Source organism: Pleuronectes platessa, chromosome 5, assembly GCF_947347685.1.
Source record: "Pleuronectes platessa chromosome 5, fPlePla1.1, whole genome shotgun sequence".
Taxonomy (NCBI): Eukaryota; Metazoa; Chordata; class Actinopteri; order Pleuronectiformes; family Pleuronectidae; genus Pleuronectes; species Pleuronectes platessa.
In genome coordinates, this window is record NC_070630.1 from 10,445,057 (window position 1) to 10,457,670 (window position 12,614).

The 12,614-nt window shown below is 41.9% G+C and overlaps 2 protein-coding genes across 2 annotated transcripts; both read left to right on the forward strand.

Annotated features, from left to right (window-relative positions):
• The first annotated feature begins 3,752 nt into the window (after nt 1-3,752).
• Nucleotides 3,753-6,184, forward strand: LOC128440107 (60S ribosomal export protein NMD3-like). Its single transcript, XM_053422700.1, has 4 exons — nt 3,753-4,647; nt 4,880-4,986; nt 5,438-5,508; nt 5,699-6,184. The coding sequence occupies exons 1-4, from the start codon at nt 4,621-4,623 to the stop codon at nt 5,830-5,832; spliced, it is 339 nt and encodes a 112-aa protein (XP_053278675.1). The 5' UTR covers nt 3,753-4,620; the 3' UTR covers nt 5,833-6,184.
• A 5,251-nt stretch (nt 6,185-11,435) lies between these two features.
• Nucleotides 11,436-11,678, forward strand: LOC128440649 (serine palmitoyltransferase small subunit B-like). Its single transcript, XM_053423420.1, has one exon. It carries the CDS (start codon nt 11,436-11,438, stop codon nt 11,676-11,678), a length of 243 nt encoding a protein of 80 aa, XP_053279395.1.
• The last annotated feature ends 936 nt before the right edge of the window (nt 11,679-12,614 follow it).

A 12,614-nucleotide genomic window follows, 5' to 3' on the forward strand; every position in this document is an offset into this window, starting at 1 on the left:
CTTGATCATTTGGCATGTGATAGCAGCTTCTGACCAGTTCTCTAGGCTGCCCCCTGGTGTGCTGTTCTAGGTAGTACAAGCAGTCCTGGAGATTATTGACTTTTCTTTCAACCCCCTGCTCAAAGGCCATGATAAAAGATCCATACTGTAGAGGGTCACCATCAAATATGGGTATTGCTCGAGGTGGAAGAGATGCTGAGTGTTGTTGTTGAACCAGCTGAGCAGTGATTTCTGTTTGTCGCTGCATAATGTTGCCAATGTCCTGTATTTTATTTTCATTTGTGTTCATTTGTGGTGTGGTACAAACATTGCTTGACCTGTGACCTTGCAGTGAATTGAAGACAGTTGTATGGCCTCCTGGTGGTCTTTGTAGGGATTGCATGGGTTGTATTGAAGTGAGGGTTTCCCATGGTTGTGTTTGGGCAGATTTTCTTTCCTTAGGGCGTGCATCATGCCGGTGTGAGGGTGGTTGCTGTGAGGGTGGTTGTTGCACTGGTTCTGACTTTGACCTTTGTGACATTTCCATTTTTGATTTTGTGGCTTTATTGAAATATGAGTCCATTCCATCGGATGGTGTAGAACCACTTCCCACCACACTGCTTTCCAGTATGGCTATTTTAGCTGTAGCAGCAGCTAGTTGGGTTTCCATTTCCAGTTGTTCCTTTTGTCTTTTCAATCTTTCCTCTTGAGCCTCCAGTGCATGTTTCCTCTCCAGAGCAGCCATGTGTTGGATTAGTGCTGCCTTTTCAGCTTTTGCTCGTAAGCATGCAGAGCTTGTGATGGAAGATTTAGACGAAGATTTAGACTTAGATGAGACCCGTGTTTTTCCAAGGGGGGAAACATTTGAAATACTATCATTGGGTTGAATCTCATCCTCCTGGTCAACATTTGGTTGAATCTCATCCTCCTGAAGTACAGACTCTTTGTCACAATGTGTTTGAGCATCCTTCAACCATTTATACACATCACAAATGAACTTTTCATTTGCTTTAAATTTCTGTTCAAACCATTTTTGCTGCCTTTTCCATTCTTCTTCAGGCAGTGGCATTTCCATCAATGCATCATGAGTTTCAGCAGCAGCATCACACAGTTTATTAAACTCCTTTATAAGATTTTCAACATTGCTCAAAGAATCAGTTGTTATTTTGACAGATAACAGATCATCGATCTGCAACTTGATTTTGGATGCTTGATTCAAGGTTAACTTCCGGTTCTTTTGTAGGTTTTCGATTAGTAATGAAACACCTTTTGCAGTTAATTTTCTCTCTCTTTTTGCAACATCACTTTTTACAGCACGTTCTTCAAGCTTTGCAACATCACTGTTTGCAGTTGCAACATCACTTTTTGCAACACGCTCCTCAAGAATAACATTTTCAACATCAGCATTTTTCTCCATTTCCACACTGTCAATATGTCAACATGTGACGTCAGCAGACAATAGCAGTCATTCACAGGTGATGATCATTTTCCTCCATTTTCCAATTAGCTTTCCATTTTCATTACCTTTTCCATTCATCAACATTCATGACATCCAGTTCCAAAATCCAATGCATCAACACAGTCCAGTTCCATTAAATCACTCAAACAGGCTCAGTTTCTTTGTTCGTGCAGTTTTTTTTGTCTGCTGTTTCCTTTACCTTTCTCATCTGGCTCTGTCTGGTGAAGAGGGGGAAGGGGTTGCAAGCTCCATGGCCTCCTCTTGATCCACACAGCAGCCTCTTTCCATCCAAGGCAAAGCTCCTTACTTGTCCTCCATCCAGGGCAAACAGTTTTTACTTGTGTGGTGACTATTCAAAAAACAAAACTTGTCACCTGATGGTGGTTTGGGATGGTTCTTAACTCGATTCCAGAGTGAATAAAAAAGAAAGGTTGCGAAGGTTATGATGTCTTTGGGTGAAGTTCCCGTTTATTTCAACAAAAAGAATAAGGCAAGTTGACAAACAAAAAGCTTCTATTGATTCTCTGGCTGTCGTGTAAAAACTGTGTCTCTCCCACCACCACTCAACTCAAACTAATCAGCTCTCCTGATCTCTAACAGCTGGGGCAGATTCTGGGGTAAAAGAAAGGAACAGAAACAATACTGCACCCTTGTGGAAAAGTAAATACCTACACAACATAAAAAATGGCTCCTACAATCTCCTTATTCGCCTTCCCTCAATGCTTCTCCTCCCTCTCCCTCTCTCCCTCTACCTCTCTCAGCAGCAGAATGACAGGCTGGAGGTGGGATCACATCAGATACCATGCAGCGAATTCAGCCAGAGCAGCAATCCAGGTCGCAAACAGAACCTGTCGGTGTACGGCCATGGCGAGTTGACTGGCATATGCCGTTCCACTCGACGCCGCTGGATGCACAAAAAGAGAAAAACAAACCTGAACAACAACAACCTCACAACAGTTCCTCATAGCAGCATGGTGCATACAAAGATAAGTATAAAAACCTACTCATTTTGGCAGCATAGTAGGGACATTTGCTGATGTCACCACCCGTGGCTCCGTTGACCGGCAAGCCAGCATCTAAAACATCCTCCTGGATTATTGTTTTTTATAGCTTACAATTTTGTCTGCCTGTGTGTGCATCTGTATACAGTCAAAAAGTTCTTGGGGATGCATGACAGTTTGTGTGTGTATGTTGGGGGGCACCAATTTGAGGGAGCATGTCTGAACATGTCACAGTGCAGCATCAGTTCTCCCGTGGAATCGTTTAGAAATGAACTTTCCCTCTCATAATATAAAATCCTCAAGTTCCTTTTATAAAGAAAAATAGGTTTATCACCTGCTGCAGTTTATGTATTTATTTACTTTGCTTATTTACACAATATAAGCTGATATACATACTTGAAATGTGTCGTCTTAAATTATATTTCCCAGAAAGCTTTCATCCTCCCTTCAGTGCAATGTAATGCTGGGGAATACAATAACATTAACATTCAAATTCCCTATTAAATGGAATGTTAAACCGTAAAACATAAACTCATCATGGTGAATCCTGTGAAAACTAGGGCTGTGAAATGATTACAATTTTTAATCAAATTAATCAAAGGTTTCTATGGATTAAACATGTTTAATCACATTACCGATTTTCTCGGTATATTTTTGTGAAAACAAAAAGATTTATGACAAAAGACGGATATATACATTTAACATGTTTTCTTTTTATATTCATAAATAAACAAAACAACGCTGCTGCATCTCAGCAGTTCTTTAGCAGTTATCTTTGCTATTCCATATGGAACATTAATATAATCTTCATCCTAAACAGAATTCGGGCTCCTTAGCCATTGTGTGGTTGAATAAAACTTTTCTTTTTAAATCAAACAGAAATTATTTGAGCTTCTTAGCCATAGGATGGTTGACATTTTTTATATTTTTTGTCAAACAACCATTAATACTGTGGCCCTGAAAGCTCAACGAACGGTAACTTAAGAAAACACATGCAAGTTGACAAAACACCAGCAAAGTAAAAAAACATCTTCATCAATTTCACAACACAACACATGTGTTTTCTTAAGTTGCCGTTCGTTGAGCTTTCAGGGCCACCGTACATTAACCACACCATGACACAATCTAATAACTCTAAAGGACCTCTTAGCTAGTCGTTCTTTAGCCAGTTGGTGAGGCAAACTAACTTGTTCAAATTCTCTGACAGTAAAGCTGACCGCTTCTTTTGCACAATGTGTCCGGCGAGTGAGTCTGGTTTGGCGCATTCCACTTGAACGCCCCTCGCTGACCAACGCATGCTTGACCAAGGTATTGCTACGGTGAATCGATAACGTCTTCTCGCAGAGTGTGCATATCACCTTGGTTTTAGTGAATGTTCGATCTTTGTTTATTTGGAGCACGATCTTCCCGTCCAGAAGGTCCTCAGGTTCATCAGAATTATCCATGTTGTTTGTTTGTTTGAATGGCAGCTGCCGTCTGACTGCATTAGAGCGGCGACTAGTGCAGAGGCGGCGGAATTGGAAGGTCCTTCTGCGCATGCGTTAAATGTGTTTAAAAAAACAAAACAAAGGATTAATCCTGTAATTTAATCATAGCGCGTTAACTCGTTATTTTTCACAGCTCTAGTTAAAAGCAGAGGTTAAATTTCCCTACCTGCATGAGTGTGCCTGTGCATGTCTGTGCTTGTGTTTGGGACAAATAAATGCATCTTAATCTTTGTGCCATCATTTGGAACCAGTCTGTGCAGTAGCTGTCAAGGTTTAGCTGATATTTGACCAATCGCAGTTCCGTCTCAGCTCTCAATCATGATCTTTCACCTAGTTTTAAAGCACTGAATAACTAATTAAAACCAAACTGACAAACGAGTGACAATAACGACCTAAAATGATAGAAGCCATCTTTGAGGGAAATGTACTTGACTTTTTAGTTAAGTCCATGTCCCATCCACTCACATGATGGAGGTGTGGTTTATGACCTTTACTGCAGACAGCCACCAGGGGCTTATTGAGATGCTTTGGCTTCACTATTAGGGAAAAGTCATGTCCATGTTTATGAACAGTCTATGGTTGACAGTAAAGACAGATCACAAGACGTGAGTTTGACACTTAACAGCACATTTACTTCTAATCCCTCAGGTTTGATTTTGCGAACTCCAACGTGAATGACGAGCACCTGAATAAGATGAACCCTCACCGCGTTCCTGATGTGGTAAGACTCGACCTGCACTTCTCTGAACATCCTCAGTGAATATACTTGAGCTTCAGGCGCCTTTAGCATCTGTTGACTTGTTTAACACTGACCTCTAGTGGCAGCACATTGAACTGACAGTAGATTTGATAACATTCTGGGCAATGATGTTGAAATCCCACACAGATCCACAAAACAAAAATAAAGTTGGTCTGTTTCAGTGTTGTAATTTGTACAATGGGAACTGTGAAAGGTGCTGATCAAGAAGAGCTACGACCGCAGCAGGAGGGTGAAGCGCAGGAACTGGAAACTGGAGGAGATGCCCAGAGACCGTGAAGACAACAACACAGATGATGAGAGGTGGGATTGTAACATAAACCACATACATCTAAAGTAACAGTTTAAGCTCTCAGTCAAAACCTGTCAGTTTCTAAAGAGCTGTCTCTTTACTTTGCTTTCAAACCACAAGGCTGGAGACATGGTTTTCATATTGTGAGCTAATCTTGACCAAACCACCAATGCACTCGTCTGTTTGAGACACGACTTTTTCTTAGACAGCTAAATGTTAATCAAAGGGGAGTTAAGAGGGCTTTTGTCGGGAACTCATTTCAGCTGCGTACTGATACACGTCGTGCTTTAGTTCAATTTGACAGCACCAGGATAGTGTCAGTCAGTGACTCAGAATAAAGCTGAGCAGCCAAGACATTGTTTTTAATGATGAATAGTTGAAGCCATGTATCCTGTGCTTGTGTGTTTTTTCTGTCTTGCCGTGCCACATGGGTTTGGTCTAAATGAGCTTTTCTGTCTTCAGACAATACCAGGACTTCCTCGAGGATCTGGAGGAGGACGAGGCTCTGAGGAAGAATGTCAACATCTACAAAGGTGAGCAGCTGGGACACCGCACACCTGCCTCTGTATCCCTTTCCCAAGAGACTTCAGCCCTGCTGTGGAATAATACATTTTTTCAGGCTTTCGAAAAATGTTGGTGCTGATAGAAGTCACTGCACACAGTTAATTATTAATGATTTATTGGATAGTTAATGATGAGGTGCTGATTTTGTTTTTATTTCAGATGCGTCAAAGATCCCTGTGGAGAGCGACGCCGAGGATGAAGGAGCGCCACGTATTTCCCTGACGGAGATGCTGGAGGAGCTCACCCTATCAGACGCCACAGGAGGAGATGGCACAGACATGATGAAAGAATAACCAGTCGCCATCAGTGTGTCACTGAGGGCTCATCTGTCAAACAAATGTCCACTGAAGAGGACATCAACAACAAAGCTAATTCTGAACTGACACAACTGATGAGGGATTCAAACAATCGACTGAGGCTTTTTGTTGATTGAAATGAATCATCACAGTTGAGTCAGTTAAATGTGGATAATGTCCGTGCCACTAAGTAACAGATAAGTTTCTTTTGAGAAACGGGACATGCAGTTACTGGTCCTGCAAATTTAAGATTTTAAGTAATTTCTCTACTTCTCTTCTCCTTTTGTGGTGTATAATCTTTGAAGTGAAGTATAAATGGAGTGACTATAGTAAACTCTATCCAAATAAGTATTTGCTCCTCTGCAAACTTTACACAAATCTCTCTCTCTCTCTCGGTGTAGTGTTTAATTTGGTGCGAATGATGCGTTCAATGAATTCAAAAGTTTTTAAGTGCGTTTCTGTAGTCATCCACCAGAGGGAGCTTTGGACCACTGAAAAAAGGGAGGTAGACCCCACATGCAGTGAACTGATCCTCGCCTGTTAAATGTTGTCGTTTGGCTACTGTGGACACATATACAATCTATGGTGGACGCCCAGAATGTGTTGATCTGAAAAACTCCAACAGTTGTTTAAAATGACTTTAAAGAGCAGAGTTAATATCAAACTGTGTTGGGGGATTTTGAGAACATAGAACCACAACAGTTCCTCACACTCGATCTTCCTTAGAGCACTTATCTAAACCAAACTTCTATTCTTTAAATTCTTGTAGTCTCTAGATTTGTTGCATGACCCACTGTTGTGAAGCTTTATGTAATGGAACGCACCTCAGGAATGTGTGTATCAGAGAGAATTAAGTCTTTGTGACATGTCTCACACTCTAACATGAACAAGGAGGAGGAGGAGGAGGCGTCTTGTTTTTCACAGACCTGAGCTGGTTCTTAACGGTAATCAGATCTACTTGGGAAAGTAAATGAGGTGAATCCCCTTTGGGTGTTTGTATGTGTGTGTTTGTGGGATCAGCAAAAACAATGTAGACTAAGAGCTCCTTCTCATCACCCTCCTGTTGAACTGATTTTCTCAACAACTTTCCCTGAGCTCAACCATTTGACCCACAGTTCGTTGTTTCCAGACGTCTTTACCTGGGATTCCTGGTGTCACACACTGGCTGAACAGATATCAGAAAACCAATGAGAAGTTGGAGCTTTGCCTCTCACAACATGACCGATTAAGGGCTTTGATCTGATTTGAATTATGATTCCCACAGTACCTGCAGCGAAGCAGGTCACATGAAGACCACAGTGGGTGAGCTGTGTCACAAAACCTTTTACAAAGAGCTGGTTAATATGCACATCCACTCATAAACTGGGTCCAGCCCATCAAACCCGTCCTCGGTCTGGTGACCCCAACAAAATCCATGAGTGTGTCCATGGGTAACCAGTGTGCCTCTGCCCTGTTTACACGTCAATAATGCATCATGTGTAAGAACTGAGCAGGTCAGCAGACCCTCACGGGATGAGGAGAGTTGAGGAGATAAGGTTTCCCAGCTGTATGTCTGATAGCCCCAAAACAAAGAGACACCTTTTCCAGGAGTGTTTGGGTTTTTTATTTTTCTGGTATAAGGAACTTCTTGGGTTATTCATTTCACGCAAAAACATTTCCTCAATCTTGTTCAAGGAGAGACTTTAAAGAGAAAACCACAGGTTATATCCGTGAAGACTGAATAGAGCAGAGACAGTTGTCTGACAAGATAAGATTTGCATAGTTATAAACAATTTTTGTGTCTGCAAAATTACTCGGAACTCCCTGGCATAGAGTTCATCTGTGTAGAGTGTAGCCTTCAAAATGACCTTATTGTGAAAGTGGATCCACGTGTTGTGTTTCCTCTTCACTCATCACAGAGGAGAGGATGAAGAGACGCAGAGTTTGAGCTACCACTGAACTGTGCAAAGACTGCAGCTGAATATGGAGATCACTTAAAAAAGGTTTAGTTCAGTTTGAATTTCACCCTCAAGAGCGCCTGTGGCTGAGGGGGTAGAGCGGTCGTCCTCTAACCAAAAGGTCAAGGATCCAATCCCAGTCCAGCATCTTGCCAAAAGAAACTTGGACAATACTCCAAAAGCCCTAGCAAGTGTTGCACATATATGCACTGTATGAATCTGAATAACAAAAAAATTACCAACAAGCACTTTGAGTTATCATCAAGTCTAGAAAACTGTGGCTTGCTGTAGTCCATCTTGGAATCTTGAGCAAAATCTGATTTATATCCCACCTTTTTCAGATTTGCTTGGCAACTTGTTTGCTTGTGTTTAAAGTTTTGTTTATAGTTTAAAGCACTGATTCTGCACATCAGTTAAACACTTAGATTTACATTGTACAGCCCACATTCACAAATCACAGTTGTCCTCATAAAACAATCTGTACAGGGTGGAACATCCTCCTTCCTTAACCCTCAACTAGAATGAGGAAATACTTCCCCCCCAAAAAAGCTTTTTAACAGGGGAAAAACACCAAGAGTCACAGGCATCCGTCTCCAAGGACAAACAGAAGAGAAGTGTAATAGATGTGACGCGTAGCAGAACATTTCAACAAAAAAATCTAAAAACTATTTACAGCCTAGGACAGAGATCGTTTGTTAAATCACATCATATATATCTACGTCTTAAGGATGTGACCCACATATCTTCCTTTTTACTACATTTAGTACTTGGCCTGCCATAAACAATGAGGAACATTTTCTTAAGTTCAGACAAAATGAAACACAACAAAAGAGACAACATTTACATAGATATATGAATGTTTAACATGACCCACCAATCCCTGCTCTGGAGTATTTGGTATAGTTGTATATATTTTAGACATTAAACTAAGATGATTGTCATTGAGGTGGAATATAAATGTATAAAATAAATGAATCTACCAGTGATTTCAGAGGACAGATTGGAAAGTGGCCCTTTCACTCGCATTTGACCAAGCAGGTCTCCTCAGTAATAATCTCGTTACATCATTATCTGCAATTTCACGTTGCATTAAGCCTACTTGTGAATGTAAGGTTTCCATATACTTACTCATAGAAACATCCTGAGGCTGCAGTACGAGTGAGTGCACACACAGACACACACACACGTACACACACGCACACACACGCACACACACGCACACACACACACGCACACACAAACACATAATGGTGCTGCCTTTGCTTGTTTTTGGCTCCTGCTACGTCAGAGGTTGCGCTGCGTCAGGATGATGGGGGAGGTGGTGGGACAGAGGCGCGGGATGATGCGGACACAACGAGAGAAGAAAGTTTAAAAATGCTGCACAAAACATTGGACTTTACATGACTGAAATAAACCTGTGTTTAAGACACCGACTCCTCCCGCGCCTCTGATGCGAGGACGTGTTTCTCTACCGCTGCGTAAAACCGTGCACACCGGCCTGTGTGCGTAAAAGTCCTCTGCGCCTGCACCTGCCCGATCTGCGCAGCCAGGTGAGTGTGGGCAGTGTTAGTGGGTGTGGTGTCAGTGTGGTGCATATAGGACGGTGGCAGACTGCTGAGGCAGCTTTTGGGTTGAAACAGCGGAGCAGCAGCGGGAAGGACTGCTGTCCGCGGCTCAGCCTCGTTAAGGAATCTGACGGCGGCTGCTCAGGTGAGTCCGTGTCCAGATTCAGTTTCAACACAACACAGGATACACAGAGCCTTTGTGCAGCATTTAGAATCATAGTAAAGACATGTAAATTCACTGAGGAATAGTTTTTATCATAGTGATTTGCAGATCATTGATTATTACACATCTGGACAGGAAGGAAAACGTTAAGCCTCAGTTTTTTCACTTTTGTGAGCCCAACTGATTGATGGAGATATTTATAAATTAGGGCTGTGAAATGATTAAAATTTTTAATCAAATTAATCACAGGTTTCTATGGATTAATCATGATTAATCACATTACCGATTTTTTTCGGAATATTTTTGTGAAAACAAGATTTATGACAATTAACTTTTCTTTTGTGCTGCAACTCAGCAGTTCTTCAGCAGTTATCATTGCTTATATGGAACATTAATATAATCTTCATCCTAAACAGAATTCGGGTTCCTTAGCCATTGTGTGGTTGAATAAAACTTTTTTTTTAAAATTAAACAGAAATTATTTGAGCTTCTTAGCCATAGGATGGTTGACATTTTTTATATTTTTTGTCACACAACCATTAACCACACCATGATACAATCTAATGGCTCTAAAGGCCCTCTTAGCTACTCGGTCTTTAGCCAGTTGGTGAGGCAAACTAACTTGTTCAAATTCTCTGACAGTAAAGCTGACCGCTTCTTTTGCACAATGTGTTCGGCGAGTGAGTCTGGTTTGGCGCATTCCACTTGAACGCCCCTCGCCGACCAACACATGCTTCGCGTTGCGGTGGTTAGGCGGGTATTGCTACGGTGAAACGATAACGTCTTCTCGCAGAGTGTGCATATCACCTTGGTTTTACTGAATGTTTGATCTTTGTTTTTTTGGAACACGATCTTCCCGTCCAGAAGGTCCTCAGGTTCATCAGAATTATCCATGTTGTTTGTTTGTTTGAATGGCAGCTGCCGTCTGACTGCATTAGAGCGGCGACTAGTGCAGAGGCGGCGGAATTGGAAGGTCCTTCTGCGCATGCGTTAAATGCGTTAAAAAAAAACACGAATTAATCCTGTAATTTAATCATAACGCGTTAACGCGTTATTTTTCACAGCTCTATTATAAATACATTATAATAACAACCATTCAAAGATGTGCTATGGTTTACATAACTTCAGTGCAACAGTTCTAATTCAAAGGCTGAAGGAAGTACATTAGGTTGCATCCTGTGTATAGAGGCTAGTGTCACTATGCTCGTTGCTATTCTATCTGCTTTAATTTTTTTGCAGAACTTGTAGAGCACCTGTTGGCCCCGCCCCCTTACCTGTGCTGCAGATTCTATAAGAACCTGAGGCTGCAGGGCGCCCACATGCCCTCAACTTTAAATAAACACTGCTTTTTATCAGATTTATGGAACACAGCATATTAACGCATTCATTGTGTTAACATTGTGTCCATGCAAACCAAGCTTTAAAACCAGTGTTGTTTTGCCCCGTATGCTCTGTGAGGATGTGGACCTGTTGCTCCTTCCCCACAAAGTCCCATGTGTGTGAGAACATGAGTGTGTGTGTCAAGTTTGAGAATAAGTGTGCCAAGAAAATAAGTGAGTGTGGTTTTACGTCCATGTGGGACCTGTGAATTTAATTTCATGGGCAGTTCTCTATCCACACAACGAGCTTCAATGAAGCTTGATTACTCCACCAGGGACATGAGAGGATTTAATGTGACCTTTCAAGTCCCCCTTACTCCTCTCTATTAATAAGGAGACAGCCTCAAGAGCTTTCTTTTATCAGTTGAGGATTATTATCCATATAGCTACACAATCACCTCGTGGTGGAAATTAGCTTTGAGAACCATGCATGATTTAGAAAACATGCTTTAAATTCTTGTAATTTTTTATTCTCTTCACACTTTCTCTTTCTGAGGACTCATATCTCACGTGTCTCCACCTCCGTTTTTTCTTTCTCCTTCATCCAGCCTGCAGGATGATCTTCAAGAACCTGAGGGAGTACCTGGCCTGGCTGTACTACCAGTACCTGCTCATCTCCGGCATCTATGTCCTGGAGCCCTGGGAAAAGTCCATTTTCAACTCCATCCTCTTCTCCGCTATCGCCATGGTCATCTACACCTCGTATGTCTTTGTGCCCCTCCACGTGCGCCTGGCACTGGAGTTCTTCTCCGGGGTTTTCGGCGGCCAGACCAAGAGCACCATGACGCTCATGAACTAAAAGAAGGAGAGGAATATGACGGGAGGAGAAAAGAGGCAGCGACTGGGTGGATTAGCACGAGACCCCGAATCATTTTCCTGTAACTGGGCAACTTGAGCCCCTCCTCACACCTCCACCTTCATCCAGAAACAGCAGCGCTCCGTCACCTCAGCTCATCGAGACTGAAAATATACGATCTTTAGGGAATTATCTGGAAAGCAGAGCCTTACCATCTTCTTTACATCCCACATCCTCTGACCTTACCCCATGGTATTAGACACATGACCGTACTTCACTTTCACACCATCACGGTGAAATGTCTTATTGAATGTTGTTTGTCCTTTTTCTTTTTCCTTTCCTCACCTATATGTCGTTTTTAAGTACATACCAGCTCTCGGTTTTACATGATAGGATCATACATGAGTAGATTCACATGCTCGCCTCAATACAGAGCACTACTCGACTCGTTTCTCTCAGGCATGACGTTTGAGCTATACAGTCTATGCATCCCAGTGGTTTTCTTCCATAAAATTGGGGGAATTGTTAAGGATATCATTTCCAAAGAGAGTGGTTGTACTCGAAGCAGCTGATCTTAAGATATCTTGAGTTATCAGACACGGTCACATATACGCAAACATACCCGCTGGGATTTGCTTCGCCACAGTAAGATAATGTTTTATTCACCTTCTCGCCCACACTGATCAGAAGAGAACTGATACATTCTGGTATGTGTGATCTGACCTGCACTCTTATGGCAAAATACTGGGTCCTGCATTTCCCATACAACTCAATTGGGCCTTGTAATGCATCCTCACTTATTGGTTCAAACTTAATTTACAATACCCCCAAGGTTGTAACACAACCTGTCTGCCAAAATGTGTAGTTTTCAAACTTTAAATCACAGTTGGATTCCCAGTTTGACAGGTGTCGTCTCAAAGTTTGCATTTTTTCCCAGTA